We start from the raw sequence: 23,601 nt of genomic DNA, 5'->3' as shown, positions 1-23,601 counted from the left end.
GTATTTGACCGAGGAGTTTAGTCAATAAGTAAAATAATTATTCATAACCCCCAATTTGCAAGAGCTTTCTCTAAGAACATAGGTCAGCAAACTATGGCCTGTGAACTTTTCTGAGTGGCCCACAGCTCACTTCTGTTTGAATCTCGAGGGTTACTTTTTGCATCAGATTTTGAAAATCTTCTGCCTGTGGCCTCTACTTGTTAGCTCTGCTGCTCTATCTCAGCACTAACGGTCAATTGCAGAACAACACCTATTGCACGTTGCTTTTTACTTGTAGCCTATGAGACGTCGGCTTTGGCCAAGGTTACATACGCCTGTGCTACAACTGATTCTTACTGTAAATTCATTTGGACTTTTGTTGCCTACTGTGATTGGCTCAGTCACGCAAATGACGTCTAGTGTATGCTATCTTGTTTGAAAGCAGGTAATAATTTCAAATGGTTCTAAAAGTTATAACTGACCAGAGGCTAACTGTAAGTTATTCCTGCCATGTCAAAAAAAGAAAGATTGATGCAGAAGGTCAAAAATTCAACGACAAATGGTCAGAAGAGTACTTTTACGTCCCTTGGAAAGAAAAGGTAATGTCTTATCTGTCAGGAAACAATCGCCATGATTAAACCCTTAATGTTTAAAGAGATCACATAAGAGATGAGCTGCCTTCTAATAAATACAATGCAACCTGCACTTAAATCTGTCTCTCTGAACCCCGGATGTCACAGAAAAATGAGAGTCTGTATCCCTAAAAATGCACCCCAAGCGGGAAAGACATTTCTAAGAGAGGTATCTTTTACCTAGGAAACCCAAGATCCCTGAAAAGGTTAATTGCACGCTTTCTCTAGCAAAGTTCAAATACTTAGCTCCAGTCAGCTTTGGTTTGGATGATCATGACGTAGGAGCCCTCGGCTGGCAAGCTTCAGGTCCCGACTCTTCCAGACTCTTGTCTCTCCTCTCCTTGTTCCCCACTTCTTGTTTCTTCTCTTTCTCTGTCCTTATATTGGTCTTATATTGTGTGTTTCTGTACCGTTCCTTGACCATCATTAACCCACAACCCACTAGGTATACCAAGATAAACTTTACAATTGTTTGCTCAAGGGACCACCACCAAAAGCAAAAAGTAATTTAATGTTTAAAATATTACATAAGAATATAAGGAAGGATTCAAATGAGAGAAAGTCATTCAGTCCTTCTTTCGTGCTTTGTTTTAGTAGTTCAGTGATCAGATGATCTCATCCAGCTGTTCCTTTAAAAGAAGCTAAGGTATCAGCTTTGATAGCATGGCAAGGTATCTTGTTCCAAGCTCCCACAAATTTACCCAGATATTTTCCATAATCGTTAAAGCTTTCAAAGACTTCACTATTTAAGGTCTGAAACACAAATATAAATTATGAACTGTATTGGACCATTTCATTTTTATCCATCTTTCTGTGCCTGTAGCTAATAAACCATGTTTAAAGAAAAATCCTGCTGGGTAATACAAAAATAGTATATACAAAGTTTATACTTTTTCTATATCAGCTTCCAATATTGCAGGTCTTTAAGACAGATTTAAAATAACATTTTTAAAACAGTTTTGTATCACATTTTACAACAGCCAGTTCCACTCAGTAAAATACATCACTCAAGCAAAAATAAAATCAGATTTAAGCTAGAAAGAGCTATCCCATTAGATGATAATAAGATGTTATTTCTTAAAAGGAAGTTTTTTTAAACTGGCTTTCCGGAAACCGACCGGCAATATCAGTCATAAGTAGAAGGGACGGGTAATCATATTGTACTTATTCGCGGTTCAAGAAAAACGGGTAAAAGGAACGCTTTTCATACTCCATCTTTACAAAAGCCATGTAACTATATTGGACGCCATTTTTCTTACTGGCACCAGCGACGCAGGCGCCATCTTTGTTCTAAAGCCACAGAGAGACGAGGAAGAGCCGACGGAGAGAGAAGAGTGGTGTGTTGTCTTGGGGGGCACGAGTATATAATATTTGTTTTTAAATATTCCGGGTAACTACATCGTTATTTAACTAAACTATGGCGTATGGTATTGGTATTTTGTTTGTTGTTGGAGACTGTAAGGCAACGTGAAGATGTTTGTTTAGTTTGCTTTGCGGGCCCGGAAGGCCTTTTTTTGTTGTGAGTGAGGCTCAATTACCTTAAGATCTAAAAAATTACAGTATGACAGTTCATATTTGTGCTCGTCAGCGCTGTTATGAGGAATAGGAGAGTTTTCTGGTTACGGTGTGTAAAAAGATGCTTAGCTACTTTATAAAAGACGTTTAGTGATCAAGATGTGTTCGGGTAAACAAAACAACAGGCTAAATTAATTGTTAACGTATGTTAACAACGGGGATCTAAATGATTAATTGTAACAAGGTGTTTAAATGCAGCTTGCAGTATTGTGGATAAAAGACACCCATTGTCTTTGAACCCCGGTAAATCTTGCTCCTTAAAAGAATGGGCTCTAATGGCTCCGTCTGGCGAGGTCTCACTCCATTATACAGTGCCTTACAGTAAGAGGGTTTCATCATGGACGCTCAGACACGGTATCAGTAGCTACAAAATACATTAATTTACAATATTCTAACTTAATTGTTTGGGAAATCATTTTATATACATATAGTTAAGGCTTAAATGGGAAATGTTTTTAATGTAGTTAAGGCTTGAATGTTTTATCATATTCCCCATATCAGTCTCCATATTCATAATATTTAGTCCTGTTATCATCGAAGTGGTCTCTCACGACTTGTACTTTTCACACAGACTACATATGTTAAGGCATGTGTAGCGTTTTCTTTTGTTCTGTTACTATGTTACTTGTCACTATTATACAGTCAGGTTATAGCAATATGGGAAATGCACAGAATGACCTTAGAAAATCAATTTGCAGTGTGTTGCATAATCAAGGGATTATACAACATGAAGCGCTAACTGATTGGCCTGGTTGAATATTATGTGACTGGCTGTGAAGAACCATTTTTGTGAATATCTTTGTTCTAAAAAACGGCACAAAATGATATGTGAAGTTTCTAGAAATGGCTAAAGCTCACATCTCTGAAGTTTGAAGTGAAGGTGCCTGTGGGAAGTGCGTGTTTGTGCATCTGCATGTGCAGAGTTGACCTGTGCACCACATACAAGGCTGCTGGTATCCAAATCAAGGCAACTGTAACACAAGTCACCCTCACTGGGCCGAATGACTGCAGCTTGCAAGTCAACATGGACAAATTGGGAAGCGGTATTGTCTTCCCACCATGGGAAACTGGAAACAGTTTTCCCAGTTCTGTCTCGGTTGCTGGTTGCGGGTGTGCACAGTAGAACCTGAGAACGTTTCCCAGAGGATCAGCATCACTTTGGCGTCAGTCACATGTTGGCGTGAGGGCTCCTTTTATCGGCAGGTTTTGGAGTTGCCTTGATGTCGCCATATCAGCCTCACAGCACCAAGACACCAAGAGAATTAGTGTCGTGTACCAACCTGGATGTCGCACAGGCAGGCACCTGTGGAAATACACTGGTTAACATTTACCACCACCAAAGAATGTGGCTGATCTGTCAGTTTCTTTACAGATTGAAAACAGGAAAACCCCAGTATTTTGTGCAGCCTTTGCAGTGCCATTAGCATACTTGTGTTTGAGTAGACATGGGGTCACCAGACCTAAACCCCACGTTATTACCCATATCATACGGTCTCTTCAGAAACCTTTTTTGACCTAGAGTTGTTTGCAAAAGGTTAATAAACCAGATGTTATCCTTTCTCACCTTCACCTAGAATCTGATTTTGTACTTTCAAAATGTCCCTGCAACCCAAAGTGTTGCAGTAGATTATTGTTCCTCCTTATGTTTATGTGACTAAAGGCTGCATCAAAATCAAGCCAAATGAGGGCAGTAGTGTACCAAACTGAATGTACCTTACAAGATAGTAGCTCAGTTAGACCTTTTTATCCTCACAGGTTAGTATTCTAAAATGACTGCATTACATAAAGCCTGCAGCTGGAGCTGGCCCTGAACATTTTTAGAATACCAAAAATGTCAGTCTCTTCTCATAAAGAATTTTTACCTTGCACTTTAATCAGCCTCAATTCAGGTTTATTTTTTTAAATATCATCCCTTGCATTTATGATTAACTTGTATTAAGCAGTAAAATAACTAGAAAGAAAATGAATGCTGTTCAGTTTTGTTCAGCTTCTTGAACTAGGTTTAAAACAATACTTCTGTGGTTCATAATTTTACAATTTAAACAATTTGTGTACAGTGTTGTTGCATTTATGAAGTATTATAAGGAAAGTATAGAGCATTTTAAGATTATATCAAGGTGTATTTTTTAATTAGAGATATAAAAAATACCCTATAACCATATTTCCTTATGGCTTTTTTTACAGCAGGAGTTAATCTGTCCAATCTCATTGTTTGTTATTCAGACAATATGACATGCATGGTTTTAGTAATTTTCATTGTAACACTATCAATACTTGATAGCTGCTGTAAGTAAATATGGTTAAATTGGAATTTTTAAGAAAGCCGTGTTGACAAGCTGGGAGAAGTACTTAAAAGGTTATTGGATTAAAAGCTATAGCAAGGTCATCTTTTTTTTAAAAGCATGGATAATTCCCCCATTTCCCATGGGGGAAGGGAACTGTCCTTCTGTATAGTCTTACATCACAGTTCCTGACCTAAATTTTCAAAGAGGGGGAGTTTGTCTTCTTTCTTTCTTGATTTAGGTAAAGAAGCAACTTATTCACCAAGCCGGAAGATTTCTGGATCGGAAATATATTTGTTTTTTTTAAAAAAAATCAAATTTCATTATGCAGAAGACGGCTGATTTCTTTGGCTTTTTTGGCTGCTGTGAAACCATGGCAGTTTCCCTACCCTGTTTCTCTATCCTTCACTGGACACTGTAGTGGAAGATTTTTTTTTCTGGCCTCACCCCCCCACCCCTCCCCCCTCTCAGTACTGAATTGTTTTCCTGGCCGTCTTCTGGGATCCCACTCGAGAGGAAAGTTCTATTTCAGCCTGTACCCTACAATCCACCTCGCCCCCCCTACACACAAAAATAAAAAAGGACTTGCCCCATCCATCTCTAGTGATGTGCAGTCTGATGTGAAGCTGTGTATCGGAGAGGGGAAGTAAAGCAAGTGTCTCTGGCCCTGTTCGTTGTAACTCATGGAGTGAGTGTTCCTTCAGGACCTGCAGGACACATCGAGTGGAAGTGGGTGAAGAAAGGAAGGACCCACTCAGCCACACCAGGTAAAAAAGGGGCGTGTCTCATCTTTCTCTGGTTAGGTGTGGGGATCTCTCATTAATTAATGTTAATGAATATATGACACCCTTGATTGTATGTATGCCAGGTGAATCTAACAGCCCTAGATTCATCTTTTCTTGTGTATATTGAAAGCATTCCCATTTTCCAATTTCATGTTTTACCTTTATATCCTGCCTAAAACCATTGAGCAGTGCCTATTGACGGTTTTAAAAAAACTCTTTTGGCAGAAACCCCATTGAAGGTCAGTGCACTCCACCTTAGGCTGTTTGCAAAAACAGAGCTGAAAAATTAATTGTTGGCTGTGCTTTTAAAAAGTGTGGTCTAGCCTGAACTGATAGGAGCATTATTATTATTTGTTTTTGTGTGATTGTGGTGACAGTGCTAACAGCAGACTATCTGAATAAAATACTTCAGAGCATTTATCTTTACCCATGAGCAGGGGAGATTCCTGCGGGCCTGGTTCTTGAAGAGACGCGACCCAAGAGAAGATCACCGTCGTTAGAAAAATAACTCAGACCAGCAAGGAAGAAGCCAAAGTTATATTTCGTATCTGCTTGAGCATGTCTAACCAAGGAGATGACTGCTATTTCTACTACTATTCCACCTGCGTGAAGGTAAGATGAGTGGGGTACTTGCCATAGTGATCATGCGAAAGGCTACTCTGATGCTTTCTGTACATTTGAAAAATACAGTTTTGATTGTCCAGGCCTGAGATGTATTGATTTTGGAAATTGTATTTTCATTTATTATCATTTTAAGTAGATTATAAGTCTTCTGCTCTTATGCAAGTTTGTATATGCAAGTAAACATTCATTTGGTCCCTGTAGGACTGTTGGTGTCCCTGGGTTACAGAGAGCTCTTTGTTTTAATTGCTGGCCCTTTGAGCACCTGATGCATTTTGTACTGCCCTAGGTACTACTTTTTATGGCCAGATAGAAAACAGTGGAAAATAAATTTCTTACAGTGTCCTTTATGGTGCATAAACCTTTATCATGCACTCTTATCACTCAGGCCTACATTATTTTTGGTGATGTAATATAGAGAACTGTCATTGGGTGTTGTTCTCTAGGGTCAGAAACAATGTGAAAGTATTAAATCCTGGAATGATTGCCAAGAGTTTAACTGGGCTAGCTACATTTTATATTCCAGAATTCATCAGGATTCATTAGCTCGGTGGGGCTTATATTTTCAAATACAGATGTCTATAATCGTGACATTATTCAGTTAAGAATAATAAATATTTATCATTTCCATTTCAAGAGAAAAGCAGTAAATCAGTGATGTACTACAATGATGGCCCACACTGTTTTTAAATGATAGAAGGTCATAGTTTTTAACAAAGGCTGAAACTTACAATCATGCTCAGGTTCTCAAGTAAAATTTTATTAAAATGGGAGGGTGGACTAGCGAATGGGTATAATCAAATGGGTAGTGTTAGCTACCCTTTTCAAAGACTTTTAAAATTCAGATTTAGTGGTTAAATGTAGTTAAGCTTTATGTGCACTTAATACAAAAATGTAACTCATCTATTTCAGCCTGTAATGGCATGTTCCCATTGCAAAAAAAAAACTCCAGTTTCTACACATTTTAGATCAATCCTTGGTCACAGCTTTGAAATTTCCACACATATAGCAATTTATTGAAATAGAAACGAGAAGGTTCTGCATAGCAGTTGTTTTGTTTGGATGAAGTGTGTGTCTGGAAGGCGTTTTAAATGTGGTGCAACTCAAACCACTTTCGCAATGGCGCTCCTTGCAGGGTGACAGCTGTTCCTTCCGCCACTGCGAAGCAGCCATGGGCAGCGAGGTTGTGTGCACTCTGTGGCAGGAGAGCCGCTGCTTTCGCAAGATCTGCAAGTTCCGCCACACGGAGATTGAGGTGAGTCCCCCTCTGCTCCCTGCCTCCAGATTTCACATTCCCGTTGATGTGCTGCTGCCTCCAACTTCCTATGGATTAATGCTCCTGCATAGCATATATAATCTTGACTTTTTTTTAACAGAAAAAGGAAGCATTTTTTAAGTATGTTTTTGCAATTTTTCCACCCTGCAGAAAAAACGAAGTGAGATTCCCTGTTACTGGGAGAACCAGTCTGCTGGTTGTCAGAAAGCGAACTGTGCCTTTCACCACGACAAGCCCCGGGTCATTGACGGAATATTCCTTCCTCCAAGTAAAGGTGAACTGCTGCTTTTTTATGAACAGCAAAGTGTTTGCTTATTCGGGTACTGTTTTCTTTTCCGGCATGTTTGATGTTGGGGATATCTGAAGCATTCATACTACGAGTCCAAATGACTAGGCAGTAAAGATGATTTTTTTTTATTGTGGCTAAACTGCCATCACAGTTTTTTTGAAGACCAGTCACCGGTATTGGAGGTGAGTGATTGGATTTTTTTCATTTGTTGTATTTTTTCTTGTGATGGTGCAGGTCCTGTCTTGAGGAAGGAGGAAACTGGAGAGGAGGCCTCTGGGGCTCCTGTCCCCCCTACCCCAGCCCCATCTGCGCTCCCAAACCCAGCCAACCCTCAGCTCCGAGGAGTCATCAAGGCGGATAATTCAGAGAATGTCCCGAGCCCCACTCACCCACCAGTGGTCATCAACCCAGCTGACGATGAAGACGAGGATGACGAAGGTAACATTGGGGATACACTGTGCACCGTGTGAGAGTGCACAGATCAGACAACTGCATAGGATGGTTCATGTCTCTTTTGCATCGTATTTTATCCTTTGAGAAATTGCTGGACCGAATGCTTGAATCAGTAAGCAGTTAAATACACAAAAGAGCAAGATGGGGCACACAGCCTCCTGTCATTTATAACCTTAATGTTTGTAATGTGCACATTGTACATCTAATTTGCAAACATTCATTTTGTAGTTTTAAAATGGTTTTGATTTCCTGGAGTATTTTTTAAGTTGTGGGTTGTAATTAAGCTTGTTGGGGTTCAGAACAAGCTGAATAGCCACTTTGTCATAGCAAAAACTTAGTCCTGACATCTTTCAAGAAATGGCTGGGTGAGATCCTAGGATGAATAAGTTGTTAACAATTAAGCAGACTAGATGGGCTGAATGACCTCTTATCATTTTTAATCTTGCTTATGTCGTTAGAGGCATATATTGATACTCATCAATGAATGTTAGTCATTAACATGTCTTTGTATGGAATGTTTCAAGGAAAGTGCTTTACGTTTTGACATTTTGTGCTCCTCTGCTACCGTACAGATCAAATCTCGGAGGAAGGTGAGGAGCTTAAAGCTGGATCAGATTCGTCGAAGTTGACATCACCAAGAAAACTGGTCTCCAGCAAAGGCATGAGAATGTTCTGATTTGCAAACTACCATTGCATGCTACCTTTCTTGACCTTGTTATAAAAAAAGTATTTCTCTGCATCAATTTACATTTTTAAACAACTTAATTAAATGTTAAATGTTTTGTTTAGCAGCCTGAAAAAGGGTTTGTAATAAAATGTGAACCAAAGAAAGGAGTCATAACATTTTCAAGACACAGTTGCCCTTGGGTCCAGTGTAAGTAGATTAAATGAACTGCATTAAACAAAAATGACTGGGTACACTGGGTGTTTTCATAGTTACTTTACAATACTATGAATTTAATGTTGGAATTAGATTGGTGCTAATCAGCATCCATAAACTCATAGTTATGTGTTTAAACATTTGTTAACAAATTTTGAAATGACTTTTTTAAAAATTCAGACTCCCAATTAGGACTGATCATAGACTACCTAATGTTATTTAATGTAAACAAGTCTTGCAGATCTTGGTGTGTTAAACCATCCAGTTAAGTCTTTTTTTTTTGCTTTTCAGATGATTCATTGAACTTTGGCATTAAAACACTTGAAGAAATACGGTTGAGGAAAGCACTCAAGGCAAATTTAAAGAAAGCTGGTAATTATATTTTGAAATGCTCTGTGTTGTCTTTCACATTTTACTTGCATTAAATTTAATTTCTTTCTGTATGATTTATCTGTTTTCTTCTTTGCATTTGCAAATGTGAATTTGTTTTATTTGAAAACTAGTTCACTTCCAAAGAAGCACGCATGTAGAAAATTCCAGAGAAATTAATTGATCTAGTTAGATTTGGACTGATCTTTACTCAAATCACGCAGGTTTTACCTCAGAGAGTCTTCCCCAGTCAGCTACAGTTCTTTCCCAAACTGCCCAGCAGAAGAATGGAAACGGTCTGGAAAAGGAGAATGTGAGGACTGTGCTGAGACTATTTCCCTCCACTGAGGAAGGTAAATTTATAATCAGCATTTGTATTTGTGTTTGTGGTGTTTCTTAGCATTGGTGCATCACTGATCCTTGACCACTGAGGTCTGAAAGATGAAGGTAAAATGGTACTACTATAATACACTGTTTAATATTGTAAAATTAGATTGACTAGGCTACTAAAAGCTGCATTAAGGCCCAAGGACTGGAGCTATAAATGTTTTCACAAAAATCTTATCAAGAGTCATATTTGGCATCTATCCTCGGTTACGTTAGCATTTATTTCTCTACATCTGAAGATGATAATGTGATTCTCACTGCAGACTGATGCTTATCTGGAAGAAACGACACCATCTTGGGCTGCAGTGGTGACTCTTGTGTAGATAAAGAAACGTATATTTAAACATCAGTAGCTGAGTTGAATTCACTATAATTTTGCTTGACATTTGTATCTTTGGAACGTATAGAGATTAAATAGCTGATAGTGGTTAACCTTCGTGTAGTTGTAACACAATATGCCACTTTACTTCCCTTGATTAAAGCAGCAGAATTACAACTATTTACTGTAATGTTGCTTTGCTTTTTTTTCCAGTGGGTGTTTGTCATACACGTCTGGAATGAAACTAATTTTGGTACTGCATTGAAGGTGCAGCTCTTGATTTACTGTATTTTTCTTCCTGTGACAGGTGTCCCAGTCAAGGGTGACGTGCCTGTTAAGTGTAACATTGCTGAGAGGCTTGGGAAGCGAAAGGCTGCCCTGATGGGAGACGTGACCGTCCTTGTGAATAAAGGTACAATGTGGCAGCTTACACCTTACTGGTTCAATGTGCACAGAGCAGGGAGACCAATATCAAACCATACTTACTGGCTCATTGTGCGCAGCATAGGAAGACCATGCTGAAGGGTCAAGGTACTGTGATTTATTGTGTGTAATGGTACCCTGATCACTGTAATCTTTAAGCTTTAGTGTTGATAGCCGAGTTTTAAAAACCTGTTCAGGTTCACCTTGTGGGTTGAACTCAAATCAAAGACAGCCACTGAAGGCATGGGAGAACAAAGGGCCATGTATTGTGTGCTCAATAATATATAAGAGCCTGACAAGACAATTTTCAAGATCACAGGTAACCAGTCAACAATGACAACTTTTGTGACCTCAGTGTCTTGCCTAGGAAATGGCATTCTACTTTTAGGGAAATGCATTACTAGATAGTATCACTATAATCTGTTCATGTGATGCTGTTTTAGCCTTATGGTGTATCCATTCTTTATTTTTTTGGTCAGTAGAAATCTTTCAGTCACAGGGCATCATCCTGGCTGCAGAAATCATGCCCTACATGGTCTGTCTGAACTGTTCATTTCAGCCTGGGCAAATGTACAGATTTTGCATTTCTGTGTAAAATGTGGCGGTCTAGCTTGTGATACCTTGTGTACAGGGTTTGCATGTTCTCTCCATGGCAATGTGGAATTGTTCTGTATTCTCCAGTTTTTTCCTGCATTCCAGACAGATACCGATTTCCTTAACCTTTCTAAATAGTCCTCTCATGTGTGTGCCCAGCCATAGGCTGGTGACCAGAAACGGACAGATGTTAAATAGGTAAATTCTCAGAAAAAAGACTTAAGCAATTAATTTTTAAGTGCATGAAATATACATCTAAAGTTAAAATTTTAACCTTACTTCTTGTTTAAAATGTACAGTAGTGGAGGTGTTTAGACAAAAGCTTATGTTTTGATGTTTTTTCTCTGTAGAACTGGCTGTTGTAAGTGACCTGCCCCTGAAACGCAGTCTGGCTGACCGCCTAGGCAGGAAAGTGAACTGTACGGATGACAGTGCTGATATTCTTCCACCAAAAGGTAAGGAGTTATTATTGCACTATTTCTGCTTTGTCTTTGTTTTGATTTCAAATTGTTTTGTAAAAGGTTTAAAGGACTGAATCCCATATTCCTATTGGAATGGGGACTGATTTTTTTCATTCCTATTGTGGAATTTAATTTGAATAATTATGAATCAAATTTAGGATACAAGTGTAAGTGGAATTAAATAAGAAGAACTGATCCAAGCACTTCTGTCCAGAGCTTCTATTATTCTAAATCCGGTAGAAAAAGCACTTAGCAATTATTAATTCATAATTGAAATGGGATTGTTGCTTTACTTAATTTTTAAAATCTGCTTTTCTTCTAATTCATTTTTTAGTTCCAAAACCAGTACGAGAGAGACTGGGTTTACCTGTTGAACATGCTACTTCTGAAATGGGTAAGCTGGAACGAACTTTCACAAGTATTAAAAAAATGAGATATAAAATACAAATTGTAAGGTACCTTAAAATAAAAGCATATATAGTTACAGAAAATTACTTTTTGTTTTACCACTGTGTACATAATCAGGGGCTATCATGATATAGAGAGATCTTTCAAAGCCTGTCAGTAAATTATTGATATTATCAGGCCAATGAGAATTGTTTTATTCATAGAATGTATAATGGTGTATATGAAAACAGTTTTACACCACAATCACTAATACAGCATTTGTAGACCATGTTGTCCCAGGTATCCCACTTTCTGCAGGGATTTTATAGTGTGTGTATGAACCCAGTGCCTGATTGGGCAAGAGTCAGTCCTCGAAGCACTAACAGGCTCGTTTGAAGGTGGAGGATTACACTGTACTGATGATGTTTGGCACATTGGCAGTGTGACTTGATACAAGTGTTTTGAAAGTGGTACTATACAATGAACTCTCTAAACAACAAGTAGGATACTATATTTTAATTTCCCTGTAGTCCTTTGTGACTATTGAGAGGTGCTGTTCTTTTTTATGTTTTTCTCATGTTTATTATTTTGCCAAAATTAGCATTCTGTAACACTAACATAAGTAATTAACTCATCTTAAATTCTTGGCCTTGCCAGATTGCGGTGGTCAGGGCAAGTCAACAGGTGAGATCCGCATTAAGACTCTGGAGGAGATCAGACAGGAGAAAGCAGCCAAGGCACAGATGGGAGAAGAGAAGACCCAGCCTGAGCAAGCCCCGGCCAAGGTATCCATCCCCAATAAAAAGACTATCAAGGCCCCAGCCAAAGCTCATATCAAAACCTTCTCAGAAATCCTGCATGCCAAGAACCAAAAGCAGACAGAAGAGCAGAGCAAGGCAGTCAAGGACAACTCATCTGATCCTCTTTCAACCCCTGTGGAGAAGGAAGCAGCCCCGGAAGTACAAGCTCCGGGGAAAGGGGCTCCCGCACAAGAAGTGAGGGTTAAAACCTTGGAAGAGATCCGCAGAGAAAAGGCAGCTCGGATGCAGAATAAATTGGAGAACGCTGGAAATCAAGAGAAGAGTGTGACTACTAGTGAAGGTAGAGCACCCGAGCCAACAAGGAGGAGAATACTGCGCATTAACAAATCTGCAGGTAATGACTCTTTAACTTTTTTATCCTATGTAAAATCCAGTGTGGTTTTCAGTCATCCTTGTAGCTCATGAAAAGTCAGGTTAGCAGCAATTTGTCTTTGTGTTCACAGATTCAGAGCCACCACAAGCAAAACTTGGTTGGATTTATGTTTAAATAATCCATATCTCTTTCAAACATTATAAAAAAGAAAATTCAAAAGTTTGAAACGCTGTGAAATTTTTTTCCGAAAGACATTTGCCTTTAAGTTCACTCATTCCAGTGTGTTCTCACCATTTCTCAGGAGCAGCCTGTAAAGAGGAGAAGAAAACCGCAGAACTGACAGAAAAAAACAAAAATCCCCCTGTGCAGGTAGGAAAGAGTTGAGCTCTGCTGTTTTTCTTTGTCTTTTCTTTGGCGAGACATTAAACCCATTTTTGCATCCCCCTCTCTCAGACAGGGATGACAAATGGGAAGGGAGATCAGCCAGTGGAGAAGGTGCAGGTGAAGAGCTTTGAAGAGATCATGCGAGAGAAGAGACTTCGCAGACAGCAGGAAGAGTCAGCGGCCTGCCCTCCACAACCTATGGAGGCTTCTCCTTCGTCTGTGAAACACGAAGAGGCCCTGCAAGCACCAGCTCCACAGACCGAGCGATCGCCCATTTCAGTCAGGCAGAGAGCAAGTAAAGCATGTGCCCCCCAGCATGTGCCAACCTCCGTCCAACAGAAAACCTCACCACCAGGCCCTTCCAAACCACGCATAACCCTCAGAAAAAAAGAGACTGTGCCTGTCCCAAAAAAGGAGCAAGGACCTATGGCTGTTGAGCAGAAAGACTCTCATTCTCCTGAAGATTCAGCTAATACTTCAAAACAGACAGCCATCTCACCTGTTGTGGATGACCAGGGAAGCTCTTCTGCAGCCCAGGTCCCAGAGGCCGGAACACTTTCCTCAGCTGAAAGCCCTGGAATCTCTTCCCCATTGACCCCTAATCCAGAGCCTCAGGCTGAGAAGTCAGAAGAAGCTGCAGCTAAAAGATCCACTACACATACACGGGAACCAAAAGGTAGTACTGATTTGGTGCCGTGTTGACATTGTGCAGAGTTGCGCTTTATCAGTGTCTTGATAATCTGGTGTTTAACAACAAATTCCAAAAACTTTGTCTCATCCTTCTCTTTCTTATAAACATTTCAGTGAGGCCCAAGTTGAATGTGAAGCCGTCAGTGGTAAAACCAGCTACCCCAGTTAGACTTGGCCAAAAGCGCAAAGTGCCTGAGAGCCACCGCTCTGCAGTTGCGGCTGTCAAGCCTCTGAATAGCGCCCCCGCAGCATCGGAGGAGCAAGAGCAGGATCTGCTGTGCAGGTGGCCTGAGGTGAGAGCAAGCAGCTACTTCACTCTTTTTTTTTGTAGTTTGGGCGAAAACAGGAAAGGATTAATTACTAAATTTTTTAAATTAAATATTCTTGAGTCAGACTGCAATTGGAAAGTTCTCATTTTCACAGTAATTTTGTTTTCAGACTCCAGCGCTCACAGATACAGAGGCTGACCTGACATCATCGCTCCAGAGCCCTCAGATCGCAGAACCTGCAAAGAAAGCCAGGACCCCTGTCCCAGAGTCCCCACTGCAGGACCCCAGCACCATCCCCCAAGAGGAGTCCGACAAATTGTCTGTCACCCAGTCTCCTGCTGCCCCACAGGCACAGCCTCAGAGACCACCTGCTCCAGAGTGTGAGCTGCCTGTGCCCAAGCCTAGTGCCATCCCAGCCAGAGATACTCTGTCAGTTCCACAGAGGTAAAACTGCACCCCTGATCACAAGCCTTTCATTTTAACGCAGCTTAATCTTGGGACAATTCAAAATCCCTCTCTGTGTTAAATTTAGTAATATTTAAATGCACTAATCTTAATTCTTAAAATGACTTTTATTTTTTTCCCGGTGCTGAAGTGGACACTCCCTGTTACGGTTTTCTTTCTTGAGAGCATAACTGTCCATTCCGTCAGGCTTTTTAAAAAATAATTTCCTTCTTTGCTCCAGGTCACATGTTCTTTCTTACTTTAACTTTTCCTTTCTGTGTGCCCACCCCCAGCTCTGCTGCAGTGACGAGCCCCCCAGTGCGTGCCGCCCCCCTTGCGAAGACACGCCGGCTGAGCTCGGCGTCCTCGCGGGTCCCGGGCACGGAAGTAGATGACTTTGAGGAACTGATCAAGGAGTTTGACGACGGCCTGGACAACGAGATTGAGCTGGACCCTGCTAAGGATGACGAGGATCTGCTGCTGGAGCTGTCTGAGATGATTGGCAGCTAGGGGCAGGGCAGAGGGTCCTTTTCAGTTTCTCTTTGGACAGCTTAACGGTTGCTACCTTCACTTAGATGAAAAGGGCACTTTTTTAAACAAATCGGCTGACTTGTGGGTTTTTATTCCCCCTCCCCTGTATTTTACCTTAAAAACTGACTTTTTAATGAAGTTTGGAATGGTTTACCCAACATCCATTGGCGGCCCAATGTTAACATTTTAGTGCTAGAACTTCAAATGCAGTACCTCCAGTGTGTCTCCTCAATGATTTTTACACAATCAGGAGGTATGGTGGTTTGCACTGCATAACTTGAAGTGCACGGTGCTTTTTTGTTTTTTAAAAAAAGGTATTGTAAAAAGCAGGGAGATCTTTCTGTTTTTTATTATTTCTTAAGCTCCCTTCTTTTGTCTGTATAGTAGTTGCTACACATTTAACATTTAAATGTCAAAATTACACACAGTGTTCCCAGAGGGAATTTTTATTGGCTGTATTTGCATTTTTTGTTTACTGGTTCTATGTTAATCTTTCACTGATGGAAAAATGTATAGCATAAAGAAACGTGAGAATCGTGTTGAAATACTGCTTCAAAGAAAACACCATTCATATTCTGTTCATTCTTCAGGTATAGAATGGAAAAGCCTGCTCTAGAAATTGTGACTACTGCCATACAAAGCAGTCTTACACTTACTGTTAGATTCACTATCTTTTTTGTTTAATGCTAATATTGAACATCTTTCAGTGCTACTCATAATCTGACCCACAGCTTGACTGAAATGTGTTGATGTATATTTGTCTGAATTGTATGCTCGCCATGGGTGTCAAGTGCAGAATAGTTATTTTCACCTTCACCTTTTATTCTATATAGGCTAAGAAGACTTTGAGCCTGGAAATAACTGAGATTGTGGTGTGGAATAAAACAAGCTAACAACACTTACTTTTAGGATTTACTGATTAGCATTCACATTTTTTGCACCCAGCCCTGCTGTCCTCTTGAAGATATTGCTCATCATGGCTTCATATCAAGGTTTGCTATTTCCAAAAAAAAAAACTGAGTGACTGACCTGTAACTGCTTAATTACCTGTTATTGCTGAGCACAGTGTGTGATTTGTACTCCATTATATTGTCCTGGAAGACCTCCAAAAAATGTTTATTTGTAAATCTTACTGACTGTACTGTGAACACAATGGTCTTTTACATGTGGGGTAGGATGAAATTTGAAAAAAAAAACAGACCTAGTTCATCCAGGTAAAGGGCTTGTTCTGTTACAATATGTATATCCCTTTAAGTGAGTCTGTATTAATTAGGAAATGAGCACTACTTGAGTGGAATTTATCAGTTTGGAGGGAGGGTACATATCCGCTTTTGGTGGAGTTTGCCATGAAATCTGCTTGGTACTGTCAGCTTGTCGTGCTGATAGGCAAAACTGAGCTAAACTTCTGACAATGGTAATTTTATCTACACATAAAGTAAGGAAATAACTCTCAAGGGTGTCAGCCAACAAAGTCAGTGCAGTTTGCAGATTGCATTTCAGTCCACTGTTATATAGTGCACACCAGTTCTAGTGCAAAAGCCTTTTTCACACATCGCCAGTGCAGCCAGCGTGCAGTCTCTTCCATTCTTTGGAAATACTGTCTGTAGCTTGTTGCATAAGGCATACATCTTCACTTCAAAAAACAATTATAGGATTCATTACATTGGAAGCACTAGAGGATGGAGAGGTTTTGTAACTAGCAAACAGGAGATACAAACTAAAAACACAAAAGGCAAACCCAGTTGCTTTAATGTAATTGTGTACTATAATTTACATCATTTAAAGAGTGTCTTAATCTAAAATGTGGTGCTGAAATTCCACTGGGGACCATGTTTTAATTTTTCAAGAGTGCCGTATCATGTTTCATCTCAACATAGTGCTGTGTTCTCCCCCCTGAAAAACTAGTAGTATATTTTACAATCTTGAAGCTTCTCAGGGATGACTGTCTTTTGTGGAGGGAACATTGTTTCTCATTTTTCTTCTGCACTGTGCTGTGTGAATGAAAGTATATGTACTCTAGTTAAAACATTTCAGTAAGGTGTGTGTCACCAGGCTGTGGATGTTTTCAGAATGTGAAATAGGTTGTGTTCATGTGAGGGAAATACATTTATATTTTATTTTTCTCACCATTGACCACAAATCTTAAAAGTGGCTATATTGCTACATTTGAGATGTATGGTCTGTTAAGGGGGCTGGACTGGGTTCCTTGTCCTATTTTCTGTCGGTTAAATTTCTGTTATAATTAAATGCCTGTATACCGTTTCCAAAATTCACTTATTTGTAAATAAAAAATGCCTTTTTCAAAACCATAGATTTGTTTGCATTTTCAGTGTCACTCCCATTTGTTGCAGATTTTTAATGATAAGCTAGTGAATGGAGGCAAAAACATTCTGTAATTTCTGTCATTATTCATACAAAAACACAAAGATCTGCAGAGTTAGCTTCTGTTGATCCTGGGGCTAGATATCGTTCTTTGTACCTAAACATTTATGAGAAATTAGGTGGTAATTTTCACTTCCGTTTGGCGAAATATTGCTTTTAGGATGATATTGTCTCTTTTTTACAGTTCTTAAACCAAAGAAAATTTGTTCCGTATGTCCTATTTCCGTAGTTGTACTTTGCAATTGAAGTATACAATTCCAATGGTCTAGCGAACTCCCATCAGCAGATGGCGCAAACATTTTTGTAGCTTACCGAGGCCAGAAACTTAATCCTCCAACATCTTACGCTGCTTTGAAGTGACCCGGAAATTCCGCCATTGAAGGGAAGTTGCAGCGTGGGGGCACCGTCCGCAGAGAGAAGAAAAGAAGCGCGGTGTTCGACAGGAAGACCGGACCCGGTAATTCTGTGAAAGAGTCTGTTTTTAAGGTTAATTTTGAACCAGCAGAACTTACAGAACTATGGCGTACAGAGGCCAAGGACAGAAGGTTCAGAAGGTTATGGTGCAGCCGATTGTATCCTTTGAAACGCATAGTGCTCTGCATGCGTTGTGTGAGCCGGTGTGCATAAATGTTATGTAGTTTGGCCTAGCTAGTAAGAACTCTTTTTATGTCTACATTGTCGGCGTTCGTACACTGCTATTTACATTAGATATGTTGGCCTGAATTGTCGTCTGCTTCTGTGTGAATAACAGACTGATATACCCCTCTATTCGGTTAATATGTAAGTTTTTTTTTTAATTGTAATAACTTGTAATAGTTTCAAATCAGAAAAGGGCATTCTACAAACTGTTTAATCAACTCTGGCCTTACCCAACATGACATAACGCGCTTCGCTAGTTTTTTGTTTTGGTATCACGAACGTATTAGATTCTTAACAGTAAATGATTCAGAAACTAGTAATTGGCATACGCATTTACATTATATGCTTTTTATTTATAACGCGTGTTGTCTTAAAAGTGTGGATTCCCGCTGAAGACCGAAGGCTTTATTCATTTAAACTGATAAATGATAACTGGTAAGAGTTGATGTGAGAAGAATTTATGAAAACTAATTTTCCTTGACTGATCCCTTCAGAATCTTATCTTCAGATATCTTCAAAATGTAAGTTTTGTTTCTTTAAGCTACTTTCAAAGTCATTAGTTAGCCTTTGGTTGCATTTGTTCAATATATCGGCTACTCATACACACGGATTCTCTGTTGAAGACCCAGGTCTTTCAAGTTTCCATGCTTCCAGAGAAAAAACGTAATTAATTTTTTTTTAATGGCCCCCTCACTCAAGAAAGCTGCAGATTTATACAGCATGTGTAGAAGATTACATGCTCGTGCTTATGATGTGCTAGGTGCCTGTGTATGAATGCTGAGAATGTATTCCAAAGAACATCATTAACATTTTCTGTAATGAAGGAGTCAGTGATCTGAACATTTTGTAGCCCTGCCTGTATGTAACCTCAGTTAAAGAGTCTAATAAAACAGTCCTGACACTTTTCACAGGGTTTTCCTGTCACACTGGACAGGGCTTTTAAGCCTTCAACCACATCTTGACTTCAGCTAGTTCACTCCTGTCTCTCTCCTTCTCAGCGATCCAGGATCCAGGTGTGGCTGTATGAACAAGTTAACATGCGGATAGAAGGCTGCATTATTGTGAGTGAATCCTGAGCTCTTCCACAGAACTGCTGCATTTCTTCAGCCCCGGATGCTCTGCTTTCTGCTTCTGATATCACACAGCAGGGTGTACCATTTTTCCATTACACAGGATTGGATATAGATCAGGTTTAATGGCAGTTTGACACATTTCAGGTTTTATAAGTAGTTTAAAATGGCAATTGCTACTGCAAATGTACTGGAAAGGGGGTGACATCATACCTAATATAGGACCTGGCACTTGGTTCTGGCTCCCTTAAAAGAACATGAAGCCAGTCTCAGATGAACTACTGTAGGTCCAATTAAAAGCTGTTACATCAATATAGTGTAATTGTTTGATAGTAGTATATACTACTCTCTGTAGGGGGGATTGTTCTTAATGTTCTATTCCAGGGATCTCCAACTAGAGTTCTTGAGACCCCAATCAAGCAGGTTTTATGGGTCACTAGTAAATCTCTAAAGAGATGGAACGTTTCTGTTGGGATCAATCTTAACAGATGGTATTCTTAAATGTTCCCTAAATCATTGAACTGATGAAAACTGGAATATGGATATTTATTCTGTGTACATTAATTGGTTTTATTTATTGGAATTGGACAGTTACAAGAAAATTGTCAATAAAGCATGCACATATTTAACAGAGACAAATGTTATGGAAGGGTTTTGAAAATGTAAAAGCCTGGAAGAAGTCTGGAAAAGGTCTGGAATTTGTCTATGGGAAAAGAGCAAGCACCGTGAGAGTCTGCAAGTTCTCCTCGTGTTCATGTGGGTTTCTGACAGGTGCTCCAGTCTCCTCCCACAGTCCATTCTGGTAGGTTAATTGGCCTCAGGGACAATTTGACCCTGATGGGAATGTGTGCGTGTTTCTGTTAGAGTGTGCATCCTGCAGTGGACTGGTGTCCTGTCCAGGGTGTATCCTGCCTGTGCCCGTTGCTTGCTGGGACAGGCTCCAGCTCCCCAGCTACCCCGAATTTAAAGAAGCAGTTAGAAAGTTTGTTGGAATATTAGCCGAGGGAAGCGGTTGGTTTTATGTGTTGCTGTTTGCACATAAATGAATTTTCTGTGCACGTTAGGTGTGTCATTTTTGAGGGATCTACATTGACTAAATCCCACTTTTTCCCTGTCCATGTCTTATAATTTTGTTAATTTCAGGGTTTTGATGAATACATGAACTTGGTGCTTGATGACGCTGAAGAGGTTCACATGAAAACAAAAACCAGAAAACCCCTTGGTAAGCATGTTTGCTTATTCTTTTTTTTTATCCATGACTTGAGCTTTTTTTGGTACTAGTCTACATTAAAATGGCTTCATGTCCAGTTTAGGTTATGCTGAAACTAATATGTGGTTAATCTGAATGACTTGTTTCTTTCTCTTGCAGGACGGATAATGCTGAAAGGAGACAATATCACCCTACTACAAAGTGTGGCGAACTAGTGCACCCAGGGTATCCCTTGTTTAATGGCCAATAGTTTCTTTGATCGGTTGTGGCTGTTGTGGAGCAGGTGATGAAATGTATGTTGATGGTCATAAGAGTATTTTAGGCTTTAACCACCCAACTATATAACAGACAGATGTATGCTGAATGGAGTCTTTCTGACCGCTTATTTTGTATTTTCTTGTGTAGTGTGTACCAATAAAACTGGAGTGCTTTTTGTAATCCTCTTATTTTTATGACCAAGGTGATTTTATTTTGGGAAATTAAACTTTAACATGGAATGGAGAGCACCTTTGAAACTGATAGGAAAGGTGCCGACATTCCATTCATGTTGCGAGTGTTCTTCAGCCCCAAGTGATGATGCTGAGCAGCTGGATGTTGTGAAAACTATTTTTTGTTTTATATAAACTGCTCCATTAAAGGCAAGCTGTCTCTCCAGGTCTAAACCCCGGCTCTGTCTCATTGCTGGTTTACCATGTCGCTCAGCCCTTCCTTATCACTGCTTACATCTGCCACTGTCGGTATTCTTCCTCCCTGCTGCAGTATGTTTTTTATAAAGCACAAAGCCGACATTCACATTCTGGAAGTTGATAATCAACCCTTTATTAACTCAAGCGCTGTATGTGCTCTGAGGGGGGGTGAAGTGATGTCTTCAGGTTTTTTTTTGCTGGTGACTGCAGCATCTTCTCTGCCACTGTAATACAGTAAAACAAGCAGGTTACATTTTTTGCTTATACTCACCATCAACATTAACATATTTGTTGGTTGTAGTTTAATGTACAGTAAATTGAATGCACTAATATGGGAGATGGATTGCAGGTTATTGCTGAGTGTCCATTAAATCACAATCAAGCTTTTCACCCACCCCCAAACACACTTATATAAGTTAACATATATGTGTCTTATTTTAACAATTGCAATCCACACCACCAATGAAATTTGTTCCATTGCTTTTTTATCAGAAATATTCAAGCTCTTTATTTTATGTAAATATATTTCTGTATAAAAATTTCCTAAAGCATATAAAACAATTCCATACTAAGCAACTAACTGCACTCTTACAGGGTCGTTGATATTTCCATTGATATTCTGAAATTTCAAATTTATGCATTTATTTCACTTGGATTATTTTTGTATTTTATTATCAATGTCTGATTTTACAGATTATTGATTTTCTCATTAAATTGAGGGTTTACTAGTACTACATGTTAAGGATGAGCTTATTCATAATGGCTTAAATTACACTAATGTAACTTGGCAAGACAGCAGAAACATTAAAAGGCAAATGCATTTGTAAAGGAATCGTCTAGACAATGACGGGGAAATGGCCACTGCACTTATTTCACTCAGATGGTCACTAAGGATGCAGTCAACATGCCTCTAATAGCATTGAGATGGCAGACATATTCACAATCCATAAACCTACAAGGCCCAATGGTATCTTGCCACTTCACATGTTCACAGTTATTCATAAGCCATTAATGCAACTTTTACAACAATCATTTAAGACAGGTAGTATCCACAGACTCCAAAATTAATATAGCAAAGCAACTATCTACAAATAGGGTGACAAACCCGACTCAAGTATTTACAATACACCTAGCTCCTACTTATTGTAAGTTATGACAATAGCCTAGGGGAATAGTAAACATGGAGGGAAGAAGAGACAGATAGTGCCTCCCCAACTTAAGAGTTCTCTGAACATGCAACAACAGTAGTTGAGCATATGGTCTGGTGCATTTATCACAAGCCTTCTGAAAATAGTTTCTCAAAAGAAATACAGGCCATAGGCAATCAGGAAAATGCATGTCTGTTTTGAGAATATGTTGATGGAAAACTACAGATAAAGGGGTGCTTACTAAAACTGGGTTGATGTAATAAAGGAGTCTGTATTGTTTTCTATCTGTGATCAAAATTCTGGTATAGTTAGTCATCAATTCACATTTGCAGGTATCAAAATAGAAGGACTGGCACTGTAGAAACAACAAATGCCATCCAAAAATTACAGATACAATTCAATGCTAGGCACATACTTGGGAGATGATGTTAATGTAGATGTGCAGAGTTTCGCATGCAGATAGTAAAACCATAAAAAACTAAACTATAAGGTGTCACGTATGAAAAAGACTAGTGTTGCTTGTGGTACAGCCTCCTTCAATCACTTACTTCCTGTCAACAAGACACCAAAGAGTTGACGGTGTTATAACCTTGACCAGATATGAAGATGATGTAAGCACTGGTGCTACTAGAGTATGTAAAAAGTGCACCACTGTTAGATAAAAATTCAGCCCTAATTTTCCATATCCCTACACAGGGAAACTAAACCTTAATGTGGGCCTACACATTAAACACATAATAAATAATAATAAAAAAGAATTAACAAAATACTGGAAGTCAACGGTAGTGTACATTCACCTTTTCTGTGTATAAAAGAAATATACTGTAATGACCCATTAAATTGAGCACCTAAATGTAATTTAAACCTGTTTGAAACATTTTGGAAACATCTGAGAATTAACCATCAATGAGAGAGCTTGCGAGAAATGTTGTGTGAGTTGGCTTGTGTGTGCGAGAGGAGCTTCTATATGTGTGAGAGTGTGAGTGAGCAACGACCTACATTTTTTTTAACATTACACTCACTTAAACATTAAACTTTAAGTTTAACACTTAAGAATTTTAATGCGCAGTATATTGCTTACATACAGTAAACACAAAGATGACTGCAACATAGGGTGGAGTTTGTTCTTTGGATGTAAATTTGGGGAAGTTTCACATCCAGGGTCACAAAAAGTCAAGGGGAGACGTTAAGTAGGGACCCCCTGTACCTATTTTCTCAACTTCTAATTCTCTCCAAGATCTAAATCTCTTCCGCTGCCAAATCATTATCCATTTCGAGATCCTCTTGATAAACATGAAATTA

At 39.3% G+C, this 23,601-nt stretch overlaps 2 protein-coding genes across 4 annotated transcripts; both read left to right on the top strand.

The window, feature by feature from the left end:
- The first annotated feature begins 1,892 nt into the window (after positions 1-1,892).
- zc3h11a (zinc finger CCCH-type containing 11A) lies at positions 1,893-17,473 on the top strand. Of its 3 annotated transcripts, none has more exons than XM_088920660.1 (18): positions 1,893-1,948; positions 5,173-5,235; positions 5,691-5,865; positions 7,010-7,129; positions 7,301-7,424; positions 7,674-7,877; positions 8,465-8,551; positions 9,064-9,144; positions 9,366-9,494; positions 10,155-10,259; positions 11,215-11,319; positions 11,660-11,719; positions 12,370-12,867; positions 13,148-13,215; positions 13,300-13,906; positions 14,035-14,213; positions 14,359-14,633; positions 14,927-17,473. In XM_088920660.1, the coding sequence occupies exons 3-18, from the start codon at positions 5,812-5,814 to the stop codon at positions 15,141-15,143; spliced, it is 2,913 nt and encodes a 970-aa protein (XP_088776786.1). In that variant the 5' UTR covers positions 1,893-1,948; positions 5,173-5,235; positions 5,691-5,811; the 3' UTR covers positions 15,144-17,473. The 3 variants fall into 3 exon arrangements, with proteins under 3 accessions (XP_088776786.1, XP_088776785.1, XP_088776787.1); XM_088920659.1 differs by having other exon boundaries at positions 1,899-2,001; XM_088920661.1 differs by lacking the exon at positions 1,893-1,948 and having other exon boundaries at positions 5,109-5,235; positions 8,465-8,482.
- Positions 17,474-17,902: 429 nt separating this feature from the next.
- On the top strand, positions 17,903-21,127 carry snrpe (small nuclear ribonucleoprotein polypeptide E). The gene is made up of 5 exons (XM_088921181.1): positions 17,903-18,118; positions 18,680-18,706; positions 19,184-19,246; positions 20,399-20,477; positions 20,625-21,127. The coding sequence occupies exons 1-5, from the start codon at positions 18,065-18,067 to the stop codon at positions 20,678-20,680; spliced, it is 279 nt and encodes a 92-aa protein (XP_088777307.1). The 5' UTR covers positions 17,903-18,064; the 3' UTR covers positions 20,681-21,127.
- The last annotated feature ends 2,474 nt before the right edge of the window (positions 21,128-23,601 follow it).

Source organism: Atractosteus spatula, chromosome 7 (genome assembly GCF_055471065.1).
Source record: "Atractosteus spatula isolate fAtrSpa1 chromosome 7, fAtrSpa1.hap1, whole genome shotgun sequence".
Classification (NCBI taxonomy): Eukaryota; Metazoa; Chordata; class Actinopteri; order Semionotiformes; family Lepisosteidae; genus Atractosteus; species Atractosteus spatula.
Note: the sequence above shows the minus strand (reverse complement) of the source record. Positions and strands in the feature narration are given on the sequence as shown.

Coding starts and splice junctions, on each gene's coding strand:
- snrpe (XM_088921181.1), top strand. CDS start 18,065: ATGGCGTACAGAGGCCAAGGACAGAAGGTTCAGAAGGTTATGGTGCAG. Junction 18,119..18,679: donor AGGTTATGGTGCAGCCGATT/GTATCCTTTGAA, acceptor TGATCCCTTCAG/AATCTTATCTTCAGATATCT. Junction 19,247..20,398: donor GGATAGAAGGCTGCATTATT/GTGAGTGAATCC, acceptor TGTTAATTTCAG/GGTTTTGATGAATACATGAA.
- zc3h11a (XM_088920660.1), top strand. CDS start 5,812: ATGTCTAACCAAGGAGATGACTGCTATTTCTACTACTATTCCACCTGC. Junction 11,720..12,369: donor ACATGCTACTTCTGAAATGG/GTAAGCTGGAAC, acceptor TGGCCTTGCCAG/ATTGCGGTGGTCAGGGCAAG. Junction 13,907..14,034: donor ACATACACGGGAACCAAAAG/GTAGTACTGATT, acceptor TAAACATTTCAG/TGAGGCCCAAGTTGAATGTG.